The 17,584-nt window shown below is 57.7% G+C and overlaps 4 protein-coding genes across 4 annotated transcripts; 3 read left to right on the plus strand and 1 right to left on the minus strand.

Moving 5' to 3' along the window:
- Positions 1-1,825: 1,825 nt before the first annotated feature.
- On the minus strand, positions 1,826-3,789 carry CDA (cytidine deaminase). Its single transcript, XM_041419696.1, is given in 6 exon segments — positions 1,826-2,165; positions 2,800-2,857; positions 3,107-3,218; positions 3,497-3,679; positions 3,682-3,744; positions 3,747-3,789. Coding segments are annotated over 6 exon segments (573 nt in total). The 3' UTR covers positions 1,826-2,051.
- Positions 3,790-6,438: 2,649 nt separating this feature from the next.
- On the plus strand, positions 6,439-7,329 carry FAM43B (family with sequence similarity 43 member B). The gene has a single exon (XM_041419695.1). It carries the CDS (start codon positions 6,439-6,441, stop codon positions 7,327-7,329), a length of 891 nt encoding a protein of 296 aa, XP_041275629.1.
- Positions 7,330-8,710: 1,381 nt separating this feature from the next.
- On the plus strand, positions 8,711-12,098 carry MUL1 (mitochondrial E3 ubiquitin protein ligase 1). The gene is made up of 4 exons (XM_041419750.1): positions 8,711-8,855; positions 8,954-9,041; positions 9,938-10,058; positions 10,768-12,098. The coding sequence occupies exons 1-4, from the start codon at positions 8,736-8,738 to the stop codon at positions 11,486-11,488; spliced, it is 1,050 nt and encodes a 349-aa protein (XP_041275684.1). The 5' UTR covers positions 8,711-8,735; the 3' UTR covers positions 11,489-12,098.
- Positions 12,099-14,762: 2,664 nt separating this feature from the next.
- Positions 14,763-17,083, plus strand: CAMK2N1 (calcium/calmodulin dependent protein kinase II inhibitor 1). The gene is made up of 2 exons (XM_041419751.1): positions 14,763-15,067; positions 15,915-17,083. The coding sequence occupies exons 1-2, from the start codon at positions 14,908-14,910 to the stop codon at positions 15,983-15,985; spliced, it is 231 nt and encodes a 76-aa protein (XP_041275685.1). The 5' UTR covers positions 14,763-14,907; the 3' UTR covers positions 15,986-17,083.
- The last annotated feature ends 501 nt before the right edge of the window (positions 17,084-17,584 follow it).

Genomic DNA, 17,584 nt, shown 5'->3' on the forward strand with positions numbered 1-17,584 from the left:
CCCGGGCCCGGGCCCGGGGCGGGGGTCAGGGCGGGGGGCGCGGGGTGCGCAGGGCGGACGGCACCGCGGGAGGAGCCGCAGGGCCCGGGCCAGCAGCAGCCGCACCGCCATGGCCGACGCGTCAGGGCGAGGGGCGCGGCCCAGAGCGGGCCAATGGCGACAGGCCGCGCCCGGAAACACGCCCACGGGGGCGCGAAGCCACGCCCCCGGCACGGGACGGCGACGGCAGGGAACGGGGAGGGAGAGGGACAAGGAGTGGGGCAGGGAATGGGCATGGAGTGGGGCAGAGAATGGGCATGGAATGGGCAGGGAATGGGCAGGGAATGGGCATGGAGTGGGGCAGGGAATGGGCATGGAATGGACATGGAGTGGGGCAGGGAATGGGCATGGAGTGGGGCATGGAATGGGCGTGGAGTGGGGCATGGAGTGGGGCAGGGAATGGGCATGGAATGGAGCATGGAAATGGGCATGGAATGGGGCATGGAGTGGGGATGCGAATGGGGCACAGAGTGGGGCAGGGAATGGGGCATGGAGCGAAGTGTGGAAATGGGCAGGGAATGGGGCACGGAGATGGGCAGGGAGCAGGGCATGGGAGTGGGACATGGAACAGGGCACAGTGCAAGACATGGAGCAGGTGTGGAGTGGGTACTGAACAGGGCATGTGAGGGGACATGTAGCAAGGCATGAAGCAGGATATGGAAGGGGAGAAGGAGTGGGGCATCAGGCAGGGCATGGAATGGGTCATGGAGCAGGGCACAGGGCACAGAGCAGGGTGCAACCAAGGTAAAGCCTTGTGCAATGCAGGGCATGGATGCCACAGCTGGGAGTGGCTTGGCATGGAGCACGGCACTGCCCTGGAAACAGCCAGGGCACAACCCAGTGTGTGGAATCGTCAAATCACAAAATCACAGACTGATTTGGGCTCGAGGGGACCTCAAAGCTCACCCAGTCCCACTCTTGCCATGGGCAGGGACACCTTCCACTATCCCAGCTTGCTCCAAGCCCCATCCAACCTGGCCTTGGACACTTCCAGAGATCCAGGGGCAGCCATAGCTTCTGTGAGCACCCTGTGCCAGAATCCCTCCCCTGCTGTGAGATCAGCCCCACAGCCCAGGCACATCCAGCCTCTCATCCACCAGCGTCTCCAAGCCCTTCCCAGCAGGAGTGTTCTCCATCCCCCAGCCAGTACGGATACTGAGGGGCAGCACCCTGCACTCAGCTTTGCTGAACCTCATGAGGTTCCCAGGGCACAGCCAGCACCCCCGGCCCTGCCTGGGCTGCAGGACAGCCCCAGCACCCCACCCCCTGTGTTTCATTACTTGCTACAACTGCAGGAGATAAACCAAAACTGTTTTTATTTCACTTAGTCATGGCAGAAATGCTCAACCCAGTGCAGGTTGGGAAATGTAATGAATTCATTTATCATTGTATTATAAATCAATATACAATCAAGAAATGCATTACCCTGGAGGCACAAAACCCTCCAGAACACCCCAAAACCTCCTTGTCCTCTTCTTCACCCCAAACAGAATAAAAACTAGGAAAACAAGCTGGGAAGAAAGGAGCAAAGGACACGGTCAGTGCAATAACCACCCTGTTCCAGCAATTCACCTAATCTGGATTGGCGCACTAACTGCTTCTGGGGCTGGTGGACCTTTTCCCTCTTGCTTTCACTTCTTTTTAGAGCTGAAGGATCCAGCACTTTCCCAAGCAATGATTTTGCATTATTCAGGCGTGGTTTCTGTACCAAAGCCTGTTTGAGTTCTGCATCAAACCCATGTCCTCCCTTGCCTACAGGGATGTCTGGACGCTTTTTTTACTAATAACAGGAAATTTCTATTATTTGATTTTGCCATTTCCTTGGGGCAAGGTGGAGCTGGAGTCTGCGAATCAACACTGAATTAGAAGATGAGACAGAGGAACAGGCAACTTAACAGTATAAACAGATTTCCCACTGTGTTGCTCCCAAAAAGTTGCTTACAGGCTGAGAAAATTGGGGAAAACCAATGTCCCCTGTGCCTAAGGGCAAATGCTGATGGTGGCCACGCTGCTCAGACCTTCTTCAGGTCCTCGGGGCCAAAGGAGAGTGGCAGCAGCTCCTCCAGCCTCTTGACAATGTAGGTGCCATCTGCTTTGGTCAGGTAGACATCCCAGTCTGTGCCAAACTGGAGGAGGAGAAAGAAGAGCCTGATGAGGGAGAAGAAGGGAAGAACCTGCATTCCTTCCCCAAATTACTCATATACCCCTTTTTTTTTCAGGTTCACAGGGAGCGTCCCCCTCTATTACATGTATTTTGGGTTGGCTTATCAGCATTACCTCCTTCAGAGGATATTTTGGGCTAGGATCCTGTGTTTTTACCCCACCAGCATGAGCCCCAGTGCCTCTGAACCGCTGAATCTGACCCTTGAGCAGAGCCCCACGACCCATTAAATATTAACAACCCCAAAACAGGGTGTGGGTGCTGGGATTCCCGCAGAGGAAAGCCGGACAGGATCTTGGAAAGATCAGCTTTTGCAGGAAAATCCCCATTTTCAGGCTTGCCAGAGCAAGGACTCAAGGGCAAATCCCTGCACCTGGAAGGCGAGCTAATGAATTCCCAGCGAACACCCACCCAGGGCTGCAATACCCCTTTGCCAGGAGATAATGAAATCTGAGGAGCCTGGAGCCAGCCCTGGGGCTGAGCATGGCGGGGTTGCACCCTCCTTGGTACGTCCAGGTGTTTTAGGGGGAGATGCCTGAGGTCAGGGGATGGTGTCTGGGATCAGGGAATGAGCCACGGAGCCCCACACAAGTTGTCACCTCTCTCATCACTTGTCTGCAGGCGCCACAGGGTGTGATGAAGTGGTCCCCCATGTCACTGCCAAAGGAGAATGGCACAGAGGTCAGTCCTGAGGTCAGAGGAGGGGAGAACACCTGCAGAAGACCTTCATGCCCCAATAAATACAGAGCCACAACAGATTTTCCCCCCAATTCCTCCAAAAACAGCATGCAAAAACTTTATTTCCCTCCCCAAACAATGGGGCTGCTGCAAAAGAAGCTGTCCCTGAGGAGCAGTGGGGGTTCTCTTGCTGGTTCCCCACCATTCCAGCTCTCGGAGCACCCTCACCTGGCGATGGCCATGGCCTTGAAGCTGGTGTGCCCCTCAGAGATGGCTTTTTGGATGGCACCACGCTCGGCGCACATCCCCAGGCTGTAGCAGGCGTTCTCCACGTTGCACCCTGCAGGGACAACCCCGGCATCAGCCACCCCAAACCCCACCACCTCCTTTCTTCTCAGGGAATTGACAAAGAAAAGCCATTTTCCCTGCTTCCTCTATTTATTTTCCCATCCGCTGTGATCTTTGGCTCGGTCCGGGATGGCAGCTGCCAAGAGACAGCGGGGGGAGGACACACAACACCAGCACCCCGGGATGACCCCGCTACACCCTCACACATGACCCAAGGCTTGCTGGGGGCTCCTCAAAATCCCCGGGGCAGGTCTCAGATCCCCATCTTACCCGAGAAGATCTCCCCGCCGGCGGTGAGCAGTGCAGCTCCCACCGGGAACCGGCTGTAGGGGCAATAGGCGCAGTTTTTGGCCTCCCGGCTGCGGCGCAGCAGGAGCTGGAGATGGTCACCCTGAGGCTGGCCCGGGGGGACAGCAGGGAATGAGTGCTGCCCGCTTCTCTCCATTCCTGCAGCTGCCTGCCCTGCCCGCTGACGCCGCGGTTAAATATTTCCTCGCCTGGAAAATAGGCTGGCCGGGACGCCGGGATAACGCCCCGGCACGCAGCTGAACTCTGGGAAGCATCCTCAGGGGCAGTCCTGGCCCCCAAAGCACCGTGTTCAGGGATTCCCACATCCTCTCCCTGCCTGCTGCCTCATTTTTTCCAATTTCGCCTGTTTTCATAGTTTACTTCCTCCTTTCTCTGTCCCAGCAGAACATTTTTCTGCCACCATCCCGGGGGTTTTTTCCTCCTCAGTTCAAAACTGGTTCTGTGGCTCCACAGGAAAATGTCCTTAAATCGTTCCTGGGGGGAAGGAACAACAGCTTCTGATCAGTGAGATCAAAATAAATAAATAAAAAAGATTGAAAGCATTAAAAAAAAAAACATCATACAAAATAATATTTTCCCAGGTCTTCTAACTACAGGCAGCAGAGGAAAGTGGCTGAAGACACAGGTGGTCAAAAGCCCAATTTCAGATGCTCTCATGCTGGAGCCCAAATTCAGTTTGGCTGGTACTTCCACAGAAATCAGCCCACACAAGGTGAAGGGCTCCCAGGTGATCATCAAATTGCTTTTTAATTAAAGATTTCTCATTTTTCCCCTTGCCCAAGGAGTTTCCTGCCCCATTTTCTAGCTGCAAGGACAGTTGTCACAGCCCCGAGGGATTTATCACTGGGATGTTTGTCCAGTTTGTTGGATTTTGGGAGGATTTTGACCTTACCTGCTGGTTTTGCCATCAAATCTTGCTGCTGGGTCACTGCTGAGGAGCCACAACAGGCTGGGAAGCAACATCCAAACTGGGAGTGGCTTCTGATGGGGCTGAAACTCCCGGAGCTGAAACAGAGTATGGGACAGTGAGACCACCACAGGTAGCCCAAGAAACCACAGCTGGGATGCTGAGATCTGTATTGTCCACGGGATAACCAGGAAACCCACCTCCCACACGCTGCCAGGGTGCTTGTTCACTCTGAACCCACTGATGACAGTTCTCTACTTGCCAGGGCAGTGAGTGAGAGGAGGGACTGGCAGCCCTGAACCAGCCCACATCTCCTTCTCTCAGCTTTCAAGTGTAAATCCAGGTTGTTTTCCCCTATATACAATGTGGTGCAGAGTCTCCCTTGCCCCCCAAAATCTGTGAGAAAAAGGAAAACCAGTCCTAGGGCAACTTATGGGTGGCACTGTGGGATCAAACCAGTGTAGAGGGACACCACAGCCCCCCCCGACCCTAATAATGTGGGATTTGTAAATAAAGAAGCTTTCAGGGTGGGTTCACACCTGCCCTCTCAATATGAACACCAAGCAAGTCGATGAGTCAGTGAGAGCAAGACTAGAAATTACGAAAGACAGAGGTTAGCATGGGTAGGGATCTCCCTCATCAGCACTAATTCCCTAATTGCGATCTCCCCAAAATCATCCTTGCACTGGGAGCAAACCATACAGCCCATGTTTGCATCAGAAAAGCTGAAAAACAGACAATTTCATGCATTTTTTATTATTTTGGCTGCAAAATCTTACAAGGCTGTCGAGGCCGCGGCAGTGAGAGAGTGGGGCTGGTGCTGTCTGCCTGTGAGGCTGCTATTTTAAGGTTGTATTTGCTTCACTCAAACTGCAGAAAATCTGGGAAGCTGCTGGGAAATGGCTTCCCGTTCCCTGCAACACCCCACTCTGATTTTCTTCTCCAAGCAGACTAAAAGTGGGGGGACATGGTGTTATTCTACCCCTTTCTCCTCCCCATTTTTTAATCCCAAGGCAAACAGAGCATCCCCAAGCCCAGAGGTCTCCCTGCTTTACATCCAGATGGTTAAACAAAAAAAAAAAACCCCACAGAAAAACCAGAAAAGGTGGAAATCAGGGTTTGAGCCAAAAGCACTGAATCCTGAGCAGCCTCAGACTCCACTGCAGGGCTGAAACCTTGCAGTGCTCCCCAAAAATTCCCCTCGAGCTGCGCCATGGGGAAATAACATTCCATTTCTCCTGGAGAGAAGCTGTCCTAGGGCCTTGGCCAGAGATAAAAGCAACAGGTTAAAAGCCAGCTCAGCCCAAAAGGAGGGAAGCAGCAAGGAGGTCTGACAGGCTTGGAAATAACAGGAGCAAATGGGAGGTTTGGAGGAAAAAATGCCAGCAAACCCGCAGGATCTGCAAATCCCGACACACACCCTTGTGCAACATACTGATTTGGGGGGAAACCCCCCACCTTTTTGTCGCTCCAGTGTCAGAAGCCATCATCTGATCCTCCCAAAATCATCCCTCCACCCGGGTGGGAGATGGAATTTCCCCAGACGCCGGTGGGTTTCGGCGCTGGGGGTCCGGCTGCTGCAGGGGGTGGGGGGCTTCATTCCCCCCGGCTTCCTCTGCCTGCCGGGGCACGGAGCGGGCGCGCACGGAGCCGGCGGGGGCCGTTCACCGGCGGGGGCCGTTCGCCGGCGGGGGCCGCTCACCGGCGGCTCCCCGCGTGCTCGGGGAGGTGGAGCAGCCCACGGAGAGCCGCGTCCCCGCAGCCGCCGCCGCTCCCGCAGCATCAGGCGCAGGCGGCACCCGGAACGCGGCGGCTCCTCGGCTCCGCATCCTCCGTGGGCAGCCGGATCGGACACGGGGCCGCGTCCCGCTGCCGGGGTAGGGGACGACACCCCCTGCGCGGGGGGTGCGGGGACACCCCCCAAACCGGCTTCGGGGCTTGGGGGGGTGGTCCCGCTGCTTGCGAGCGAGGCCGGCGTTAGCGGAGCGGAGCCGAGATGCTGCCCTGGCGCCGGAGCAAGTTCGTGCTGGTGGAAAATGAACGTAAGTGCAAAGGCAAGAGCCTGGGGCCGGGGCTGAGCTACGCGGCGCTGCTGGCCGGCTTCCTCCGCTCCTGCCCGGACCTGCTGCCCGAGTGCCCGCTGGAGCGCCTGGGCAGCGTCTTCCGCGGGAAGCGCCAGAAAGTGGAGCTGAACAAGGAGGACCCGACGTACACGGTGAGGTACCTGGGCAACGCCGTCACCCTGCACGCCAAGGGCGAGGGCTGCACCGAAGAGGCGGTGGGCAAGATCTGGGCCAAGAGCGAGGCAGGCGCCGGCGGGGCCAAGATGACGCTGACGCTGGGCCCGCATGGCATCCGCATGACGCCCTGCGAGAAGGGGGCCCGCCGGCCGGGCCACGCGTACCTGCTGCACCGCATCACCTACTGCGCCGCCGACCGCCGGCACCCCAAGGTGTTCGCCTGGGTGTACCGGCACCAGGTGAAGAACAAGGCGGTGGTGCTGCGCTGCCACGCCGTGCTGGTCTCCAAGGCCGACAAGGCGCGCGCCATGGCCCTGCTCCTCTACCAGACCTCGGCCTCCGCCTTCAACGAGTTCAAGCGCCTCAAGAGACAGAGCGATTTCCGCCACGTCCAGCAGCAGCTCCTGGGCGACGCCATCGTGCCCTTGGTGCCGCTCCGCAGGCTGCTCAACGCCAAGTGTCCCTACCGCCCGCCGGCCGAGCGGGCCCGCTGCGCCCCTCGGCTCAGCTCCATCCTGGAGGAGGAGGAGGAGGAGGCCTTCGGCGCCGGGACGCCCTTGGGGGACGCCGGGCGAGCGGCCGTGCTGCGGCTGGCCAGCGACATGAGGGGGTGCAGCCTGCGCGGGCCCCGGGCCGCCGTGTGCTGAGCGCCGGCGGCCGCGGGGCACGAGGTGCCCGCCCTGCGCCCCGAGCCCGTGCTGGACCCTCCTCGGGGATCAATCCGGACAAGACAGCGGCTCTGTTTGCAGGAAGACCCATGGTGGGGGTGGGTTTGCACCCCAGGGGACCCCCCGGCCCTGCACATGAACCTGCTCTCATGCCTCCTCCTCAGCGGCCATAATAATAAAATGAATGTGTGTTTTCTGCGGTGTGACGGCGCCTGTGTCTCGCCCAGGCCTTGGTGGATGACAGAGTTAAGCTCGGCTCTGAGGCAGTTTGGGGGGTTTATATTGCTTTTATCCCTCAAAAGGCAATCCAGGGAGGGGGGGCTGCGGGGTCCATGGTGCTTTCCTGCGGCACCGGGGGCGGGGGAGAGCTGCTCCACGTAGTCATGGCAACTTGATTTTTTAAATATAGAGCTGGGGGGCGGCTGTGCCGCCCACATCGGGGGAGCAGTGATGGGGGTTTGGCCCCTTGGACCCCGCTGGAGAGCAGAACTTCCCTGCACCAACCCCCCCCCGCCACTCCAAATTAGCACCAAGGGCCTGAAGATCAATAATTTATGAAAAAGTGCTATTTTTTTCTTCCCCTTTTGCCGCTTTCCCAGAATAAGTGATGGTAAGGAGTTGGGGGGGTGGGGGAGGTTTGTGACCCCCCCCAGAAGGGACCTGCCACCCTGCCATAGCCCGTAGTGGGGCAGGAGAGGGGACTCTGCAAAGTGGGGCTGGGGGCTGCGTCCTGAGGCTGAGCCCCCGCAGAGGGGGCCACGTGGTGCTGCTGCCCCACAGCCCAGCGGGGTTGTGAGCCCTTCCCCGAGATGCTGTAGGGCTGCGATTTGGATAGATATCCCCTCCCAGCCACGGTGGGACAGGCTTTGCTCTGACCACTGCCCCCCCAAACTTAGCAGAAGGTGAGATTTGGGTTGCCCTGCCACCCCCAAGGTGGTAGAGGGCGTACGGGGATGCTCCCCCCACAAACCCAAAGGCATTAGAATTTGGGGCCAGCTGCCAAGATCCTAAGGGATGGCTGGGATTTGGGATAATCCCCCGCAGATACTGGTGAAGCTGGGGTTTGATGTCCTCGCCAAGACCCCAGGGTGGAGCTGGGGGTAAAGGTGTGGGGAGGCTGCCACCTGTCCCGCCCCCCAAACTCCCAAAGATGGGGTTTATCCCCCTAAAGTTCCGTGGGGCCGGGATCTGACCCGGCACCTCTGTGGGGGGGTACCCACAGAGTTTGCGTTACCCCCGCACCCCAACAGGGCTGTGCGGAGCCGCCCCGCCCGGCCTTGGCGGACCCCGCGTCTCGATGGCGGCGCTGCGGCGGCCAGACCGCCGCTCGTGACGTCATCACCAGGCGCCGGGCGGTTGCCGTGGTAACGGCGGGCCTGGTGGCCATGGAGGGCGGCGGGCGGCCCTCGGCCGCACAGGCCGTGCTCTTGGTCGCCAGCTCCGCCATCACCGCCCTGGTCTACTCCATCTACCGGCAGAAGGCTCGCGTGGCCCGCGGGCTCGAGGTGGGTGTGAGGGGTGCGACGGGGGAATGCATGTGCCCGGCCCCCGAGCCGCGGCCTGCTCGCGCCGGCTGAGCCGCGGCCTCTGTTTGCTCCCGCAGGGCGCCAGGAAGGTCCGGCTGGACGGGGACCTGCGGGCCGTGCTGCTGGAGGCGCCCGGACGCTGCGTGCCCTATGCAGTCATAGAAGGTAGGGTCGTGTGCAAACACCAGAGTTTTATGTCCAGAAAGGAGACAGAGGAGTCCTACAACTTTATTCGAATCAAGGGAGAGGTCATGGGCATTTCCCATGGGTTCTCTCAAATTATTAGAAGACACAAGCTCCTTTTTAGTCTCACTTCCTGGCTGCATTTCCCTCTCTCTTTCCCTATTGGCTGAGGCACTTGAGAGATGCAGACTTCCTGAAACACCTGATACCTAAGACCCCCTTCTAATGTACAACCTCACCCCCCTTTCCTTTTCCTTGTGTCAGTCAGTGGAATTCCTGTGGAATTTATGGTTCTTCCCATTGTTTCTTTTATCTCTCAGTATGTAGTTTTATCTACCAGCAGAACCACAGTTTCTTTGTAAAGACAAACCCTTATTTCTTTCAAACAGGCCCCAAAGTGGTGCCTCAAATGGGGCTGGGGGGCACATCCTGCCCCACAGCTGCTCCTCACCTGGAGATTTCATCCCCAGCTCTTCCTCCTGTGCCCATCAGGTCATTTTCCCCCCCACCAAGCAGCCACAGACTCCTGACAGCAGAAAACACAGGCTCTTAGCCCTTTTGCCCCCATCTTAGAATTCTAGAATGGTTTTGTTTGAAAGAGACCTTAAAGCTCATCCAGTTCCTCCCCCTGCCGTGGCAGGGACACCTTCCACTGTCCCAGGCTGCTCCAAGCTCCATCCAACCTGGCCTTGGGCACTTTCAGGGATCCAGGGGCAGCCACAGCTGCTCTGGGCAACCTGTGCCAGGGCCTCCTCACCCTCACAGAAAGGAAAGGATTTCTTTCCAGCAGCCCATGGAAGCCATTCCCCATGGTGCTGCCAGTCCCAGCCCTTGCCCAGGGTCTGTTCCTGAGCCCTCAGCTTGGGTTCCCGTTGCAGGTGTGGTGCGCTCGGTGAAGGACACCCTGAGCAGTCAGTTTGTGGAGAACTGCAAGGGGGTGGTTCAGAGGCTGACCCTGCAGGAGCACAAGATGGTGTGGAACAGAACCACCCACCTCTGGTATGTGCCTGGTACCCTCAAACTCCTGTGGTGCCCTTGGGGGGTCTGACACCTTGAAATGGCCTCAGGCATGGCCAGAGTGACCAAGTGCCTCAGCTGGGTCCCAAAGTAGCCCCCACAGTGACAGCTGCCATAACGGGGGGTTTGGCTGATTTTAGGATTTTCCAGAGGGGCTGGAGGAGAAGAGCACGTCGAGTAACCCAATACAGGCTGAACACTGACCAGCCCCACCTTGTTACCCCACCAGAGGATGGCCTTTCCAAAAAAACCCACTTGCAGAATAGAAATTAATTGGATTTGGGTGATCCCCACACCCAGGGCACCCGAGGAGGGTCCCAGAACTGCTGAACAGAGCCTAGTGATGCTGTTTGATAAGCAATTGGTAACACTTGGGAAATTGGGATGTGTGACACGTAGTGCTTCTCCTCATGGGATGGTTTGTGACAGCTGGGAATGCCACAGGCAAGTGAGGAGGAAGTAGGTGGGGATGGGAGAAGCCCCCACTACTTGTGGAGCACTGAGCTGAGGGTGGAGTGGCCTTGTGCACCCCTGGACAGTGCCATGAGGGAAAGGTGCTCTCCAGAGACCCCCATCAAAGAAGCTCCACTCAGGGCATGTCCCATCTGTCGTTCCCAAAACCAGCAGGCCATCCCAGGCTGTGTTTCCCATCGGGGGCAGTCAGTTCACTTCCCCTCTTCTCCCTCCCCAGGAACGACTACGAGAAGATCATCCACCAGAGAACCAACACCACCTCCTTTGACCTGGTCCCTGCCGAGGGCGGCGCCGGCGTCACCGTCCGGGTGATGAAGCCTCTGGACGCTGCCGAGCTCAGCCTGGAGACGGTGTATGAAAAATTCCACCCCTCTGTCCAGTCCTTCACCGACGTCATCGGCCACTACATCAGCGGGGAGCGTCCCAAGGGCATCCAGGAGACGGAGCAGATGCTGAAGGTGGGCACGGCTCTGACCGGGGTGGGAGAGCTGGTCCTGGACAACGCCACCATCAAGCTGCAGCCCCCGAAGCAGGGCATGCCCTACTACCTGAGCTCCCTGGATTTCGAGTCCTTGCTGCAGAAACAAGAGTCCGGTGTGCGGTTTTGGAAAATCCTGACGGTGATTTTTGGCTTTGCCACTTGTGCCGTGCTGTTCTTCCTCCTGCGGAAGCAGTACCGGCACCACCGGGAGAGGCAGCACCTCCGGCAGATGCAGGAGGAGTTCCGGCAGGCCCAGGAGCGCCTGACCAACGCTGAGGGGGGGGAGGTTCTCAAAAACGCCTGCGTGGTCTGCTTGAGCAGCACCAAATCCTGTGTTTTCCTGGAGTGTGGCCACGTCTGCTCCTGCCACGAGTGCTACCAGGCTCTTCCCAGCCCCAAAAAGTGCCCAATTTGCAGGCAGAGCATCAGCAGAGTGGTTCCCTTGTACAACAGTTAATTTTTTGTGGTTCTTGGGGGGGAGACTTTGGATTTAAAGCTGCCACTGGCAAAGGGGTTTTGTTGCCTCGCTGCTTGGGTGGTGGGTTTTGGGGAAGGGGAGGGAGCTTGAGGGAGCGGGTGCTTCACTGGGGGGCAGAGCAGAGTCTGAAAAGGTGACTCTGCAGCTGCTCAGGGCTCACGCTATGCTCCGGAGGTGTTTTTGAGAGAGATTATTCTTTGCAAAGGGTGAGGTGCTCAGGGGGAGATGCAGCTTGAAGCTCTTCTGTTAAGGTTTGGACTTGCAGGGTTTGTGTCATGGTTACAGAGCCTGCAGCCCTTACCCATCTGATAAAAACATGGGGAAAACAAAAATAAAATGTATTAAGGCTTCTGGGAGGCTGCAGAATTCCTGTGAGGCTGCCAGAGGCCTGCAAGGCCTAATGGAGCAGGAGGGGCTGTCGGAGAGCTTGTACCAGGGGGTGTGAACACAGGTCACTCTGTGATCCCCCCAAAATGGCTTTGTCACACCAGGGTGTGAGGATGGGGATGTGGCTAATGGCTGATGGCTGTGCTTGGCTTGGCTTGGGATAGCAATCGAGGTGTGAAGTAATAAAATAGGATGAAAAGTGTGTCTGTGTCAGATTATTCCAGGAGAGTAGTGAGGTTTGTCCTCCCTGAGGTGGACACAGTGAGCCTGGATCATCCCAAGCCATGATGGAGGTTGGCTGAGGGGGGAAACCTGTCCCCGCTGCACTGGACATGACAGTCATTGCTGTCCCCTCATGACACAGGTGGTGCCAAACCCCCCAAACTGACACAAAAAAGGAAAATTCCCTTCCCTGCCACTCCTATTTTGCCATAAATCTCATATGCACCCAAGAGGGTTAATGGACCCAGAGTGCTGCTGCAGATAACATTTGCTGGGGAGGACAATTAGAGGACAATTCCTGGGGAATGAGGGAGCCTCAAGTGTTGTAGTGTGCTTTTACACTTTGTAATACTTTGTAATAGTTCTGATTTTGTATCCCATTATTCTCCCCAGATGAGGTACCCCTTTTTGTACCCCCTTCCTCTACCTGTGTAACCATTCTCCTGTGTTGAGATCATCCCCCAAATCCCCGCCCTGGCTCTCTGTCAGTCACTCAGCATCCCATCCCTTCTATCTAGATCTTTCGGTCAAAGCCGTCGAGTGATTAGCCCGAAGCCAGGGGTCAGCCCTCCAAGGATGATGTTATACGCTATCCCAAATGTCCATCCCCTGAGGCTGCATCCCTGGAGGGTCTTTATTGGTCAGCAAATTCATCTACCCTCGGTTTCCTCCCCCCCTTTAAATGTAACCTTGAGATTCCTTTGTCTCACTCTGAGCACGGCGCACCCCTGAGGAGTGGGGCTCTCTGGGGAGCTCCGAATAAACCTTGGACTGGTCCCTTACTCAGTCGGCCTTTTACCCTCTACCAGATGTCTCCTTTGTCTCTTCTGATGCAAAGGTGACTAGCCCAGCTGCCCTCAGTACCCTCGGGGCACCAGAGAGTGTTCCCCCGCTGTCGGTCACTTCGGGGCTGCCCCCCCGCCGTTTGCCGACCCGGGGCTGGCCGGGGTTCACTGGGAGGCACCCAGAGAGATGGAGTCGCTCAAGTAGGAGCAATTGAAAACCCAGGACTGAGGCAGCCCCTGGGCAGCCCTGCTCCGGGCAGAGCCAGCCACGTCCCCCAGGCACATTTAAAAAGAAACATTCCCATCGACTGGCATTTAAAACCCCCTGAATTTACAGTGAAATGACTGCAGCTGGGCAGTGTCCGAAAGCCGTTCTGGCTGTGAGGCACAAATCCACGGCTGGATTTTGAGGAGGAGCAGGTCCCCGGTTATTCCAGTGCCGGGAAAGGGCCGCGTCCCACCAGCTGTAGATGGCGGTGGCTGCCTGCAGGGCGAGGCAGCCCGCGGAACAGAATCCCAGAGGGAATAGCTGGAACACAGCTCAAAAAGCCACACTGCAGCCCCAAAACCCAGAAGACAGAATGAAACGGCAGATTCCCATCTGCTGGAAGAGATGTCCCTCCTCTCCAGAGGAACAACCCCCGCAAAAAGCCTCATCCCCTCACTAGGCACAGCTGGGAGGTCAATCCCCCTCTGACCAGTGCAGGACACAGCCTCGAGCCTCGGTGTTTTGCCCAGGAATGGAGCATCAGGCAAAGCCTAAAAATACACCTTGGGGGGACTGTGCTTCCCCATTAGCCCTCGCCTCCTGTTTCCAAGCTTTGCCTGTGATATCTCGGGCGTAGCCGCAACCTTATGTAAGGAGCTGACAGCTCGGGGGCGGGTGGGAGTGCAGGGGAGAGGGGCTCTGGGGGATGAGGATTTCAGCAAACGAGGGCTTTGGAGACGGGAGCAGCCCCGGGATAGGGGGCTGCTCCACCCCAGCCCTGGCACCACCAGGTGTCCTTCCGTTGTGCTCAGCCCCAAAATGAGCCAGGCTCCCGATTCCAGAGAAATCTTGTAACTCAGCCTTGCACAAACAGGTTCCTTGCTGCTGTTGCTACTGTCCTCCTGCTCCACTGCACTTGTGGAGATGCACCACAGATGCCTGAACACCCCAAGATAGCTGTGGTCTCTCCCAAAATGTTATCCCCAACCTTCCCATCGCTCACTTTGCCAGGCAATAACCCCAATGACCCATGCTGTTGTGATGACTCTGCATAGAAAACCCCATGGAAAGCTCACAGTGACTGGGAAGTCCTCCTGCAGTGCCCCAAGAAAGGCTCATGCAGGGACAGGTCCTGGGGACCCACAGCCAAGCACACCCAATCCCCCCCACTCCGCTGCAGCCCCCCACAAAGTGCCAGAGGCCCCCAGATGGCTGTGCAGGGCACGTGAGGCTGTGCTCAGGGCTCCTGGGAACTGGCGCAGGGGTGTGGAGGGGTCAGTTCCAGACTTTCCAGGAGTGGCTGGGGGGGCTCACTCTGAACTCCCTAAACGTGTCTGTGGAGTAGTCTAGGCTCCCCACATGCAGCTGTGGGGCAGCTCTGGGCTCCCCAAAAGTGCTGTGGGGCCACCTAAGCTCTCCGAGGGTCCTTGCAGGGCAGCTCTGGACTCCCCAGGGATGCTGAGGGGCAGGCTGGGGTATCCTGAGGATGAAGCGGGGCAGCTCCGGGCTCCGCAGAGCGTGTCTGCTAGGCAGCTCTGGGATCTCCGGAGATGCTGTGGGACGCCCCGAGGACGCTCCGGGACAGCTCCGCGCTCCGCGGGGACGCTGCGGGGCAGGCCCGGGCTCCTTGAGGATGCTCCGCGCTCCGCGGGGACGCTGCGGGGCAGGCGGCGGGGCAGTCCCGGGGATCCCCGGGGCGCGGGATCAGCCCGCGGGGCGGTGCCGCAGCCGGTGCCGGGGGCCGAGCCGGTCCCGCGGGGGGCGGCGGCGGCGGCGGGTCCCCCCCCGCCGCCCCCATGTCGGAGGGGCCGCCCTACGGCGAGGGGCAGCTGGCGGGGGACGCGGCCGTGGGGCAGCTGCCCTTCCCCGTTCGCCTCCGCGGCGGCGACGGGCTCCTGGCCGGCGGGCAGGGCAAGCGGCCGCCCAAGCTGGGGCAGATCGGCCGCAGCAAGAGAGGTGGGTGCCGGGGGGCCGGGGCGCACCGGGAGCTGCCCGGGATGCGGGACACGGCCCCAGGGATGCGGCGGGATGCAGCGGGTATCCCGCGGGGTGTTGGGCATCGCGTGCCGGGGACCTTCCCCGGGGATGCGGGACACCGGGGACCGTCCTCAGGGACGGGGCGTGATGACCGGGCTCCCTGAGGATGTCGGGCATCGCGTCCCGAGTGAACGCGATCCCGAGAATCACGTTCTCCAGGGATGCGGGGCACTGGGGACCGTCCCCAGGGACAGGGTATGGTGCACCGGGCTCCCTGAGCGATGCTGGGCATCGTGTTCCGTGGATCTTCCCCAGGGATGGGACATCGAGCACCTTTCGGGCATGCAGGGCACCGTGAAGCGTCCCCGGGGATGGGGCACGATGCACCAGATCCCTGCAGGATGTCAGGCATCACGTCCCAAGGACTGTCACCGGGGTGTTGGGTAGCCGGGACCTTCCCTGGGGACAGGACGTTGTGCCCAGGGCACTTCATCGGGTATATGGCAGCAGGGACCTTCCTCGGGGACAGGGAACATTCCCTGAGGACCATCCGCAGGGCGCAAAGGTGAGGGGACCTTCCCTAGGCACATGTCCTTTGCCAAGTGTCCCCAGAGACAGGGCGCCAGTGCCGAGGCGTGCGATACTGGGGACGCTCCCTGGGGACGGGACACGGTGCCAGGTACCCTGCGGCGTGTCGGGGCCGCTTGGCTTTGCCAGCAGCCACACCAGGGATGTGGGACCCCTCCAACCCCCCCAGGGTGACCTTGGGCTGGGGGAGCACGGCGGCGCAAAATTCATCGCGCTTCTGTTTCTTTCTGCTTTCTAGTGGTTATTGAAGATGATAGAATCGACGATGTGCTGCAAAACCTCTCCGAAAAGGCCCCTCCCGGTGTTTAAAGCCTCCCTGGGGACGCTGGGCTGAGGCCCGGGGTGGGGTCGGTTTACAATGGCACAGGTGATCGGCAGAAAATAACCCCCAGCCCGCAGCGACCGCCGAGCGCCGGGAGCGCCGTCCGCGCCCGCCTGCGGTCCCGCGGCCGCGCCGCTCGTCCTGCCCTCCGGAGACGCGCGGAGGGGAGGGCGGCGAGCGAGCCAGAGCCCAGCCGTGAATCCAAAAATGATAATAAATTAAAATATATCTATGTAATCGGGAAAATAGTCACCTGCTTCAAACCCCCCACCCCGAGGGATGGACGGAGGAGTCAAGCCGCGGCTGTGAATTCCTCGGGATCGCTTTTCTCGGGCTGATGAACCTTGTGCCGCGCTAGATCGGGGGGTAAGAGGAAAGGGGGCAGCGGGAGATGGGGGGAGCGGGGGAAGCAGCCCCTGGAGTCTCCCTCCGGCCAGGGTTGTTCCCAGCGGGCACCTTGTTTACATGATTTAATCTTGCAAAAATGAATCCGTGCACTTGGATGTACCACGCTATCCCCTTCTGTATGAGTTTCTTTTTTTTATGTTGATGTCTTTGGATGTTGGGAAATTATATAAAATAGATATATATATATATATATTTAATTTTAGTCACGTTTTAAGGTTCTCGAGGGGGAAAACCAAAACTTTTATAAAGGAAAGGCCTGAAGGAAGAATTGCTGGTTTATTTTTTAAAGCTTGTACTTCTTGGTTGCTGTGAGCAAAGGGACAGATTTTATATGTATGGGGGGGCGGGGGGGTCGCTCAGCTTTTCTAACTACCATGCAGTCTGTAGTGTGGGTGATCTTGGTTGTTTGTTTTTTTTTTTTTCCCTTATATTGTGGCAGTTTCCTCTCTTTAATAGACTGTATTAAAACATATATATAAAAGAAATTATTTAATGTAATCACAAGAGTGCCAAACACTTGGAGATGCTGGAGGGCAGCGATTCCCTCCCCGAGACGAGCAGCACTCGGAGCTTTCTGCTCTTTCCAGGGCTCGGTCGATCTCTCGTGGGGTTTTCTCTGACTTCTCTTTTCTAATCTTTCTTTTTAACTATTTTGCATGACGTGCATAAAAACAAAAGGGGAAAAAAAAGGGGGGGGGGGACAAAAAGCGCCTCTGGTGCCCGGGCTTGGTTCTTGTTTCTGTTTGCGATTGACTGACAGACCTCAAGGCAGGTTTTTCTTTCCTCTTTTTCTTAAATATTGTGTATGTTGCACTTTTATCCACTACACAGGGCTATTTCTGCAATGTCCGAATAAAAAGGAAAATGAAACAAAATGGAAAAAAAATTATAAATGCGGATCTGCCGTGTTTTCCCGTGGGCTGCCAGGGCCAAGCAGCATGAGCATCCGTCCCTGTCCCCCCAAATAATCCCAAAATAACTAAGGAAAACCTCCCCACTCTCTAGAACAGACCCCTGTTCGTGCTGAATAACTAATTGCAATTAATATTTATTTGTGGGATTTTTTTGTTTGATGGGAAAACACTTCAGGGGCACAAATTTAATGGAAAAATTCAACGTTGGGTCCTGAGAGTGGCTGTTGGGGATGGGGTATAAAAGGTGGCTTCCCCTTCACTGAT

The sequence above is a fragment of the Onychostruthus taczanowskii genome, unplaced genomic scaffold (genome assembly GCF_017590055.1).
Source record: "Onychostruthus taczanowskii isolate IOZ18803 unplaced genomic scaffold, ASM1759005v1 scaffold61, whole genome shotgun sequence".
Lineage (NCBI taxonomy): Eukaryota > Metazoa > Chordata > Aves > Passeriformes > Passeridae > Onychostruthus > Onychostruthus taczanowskii.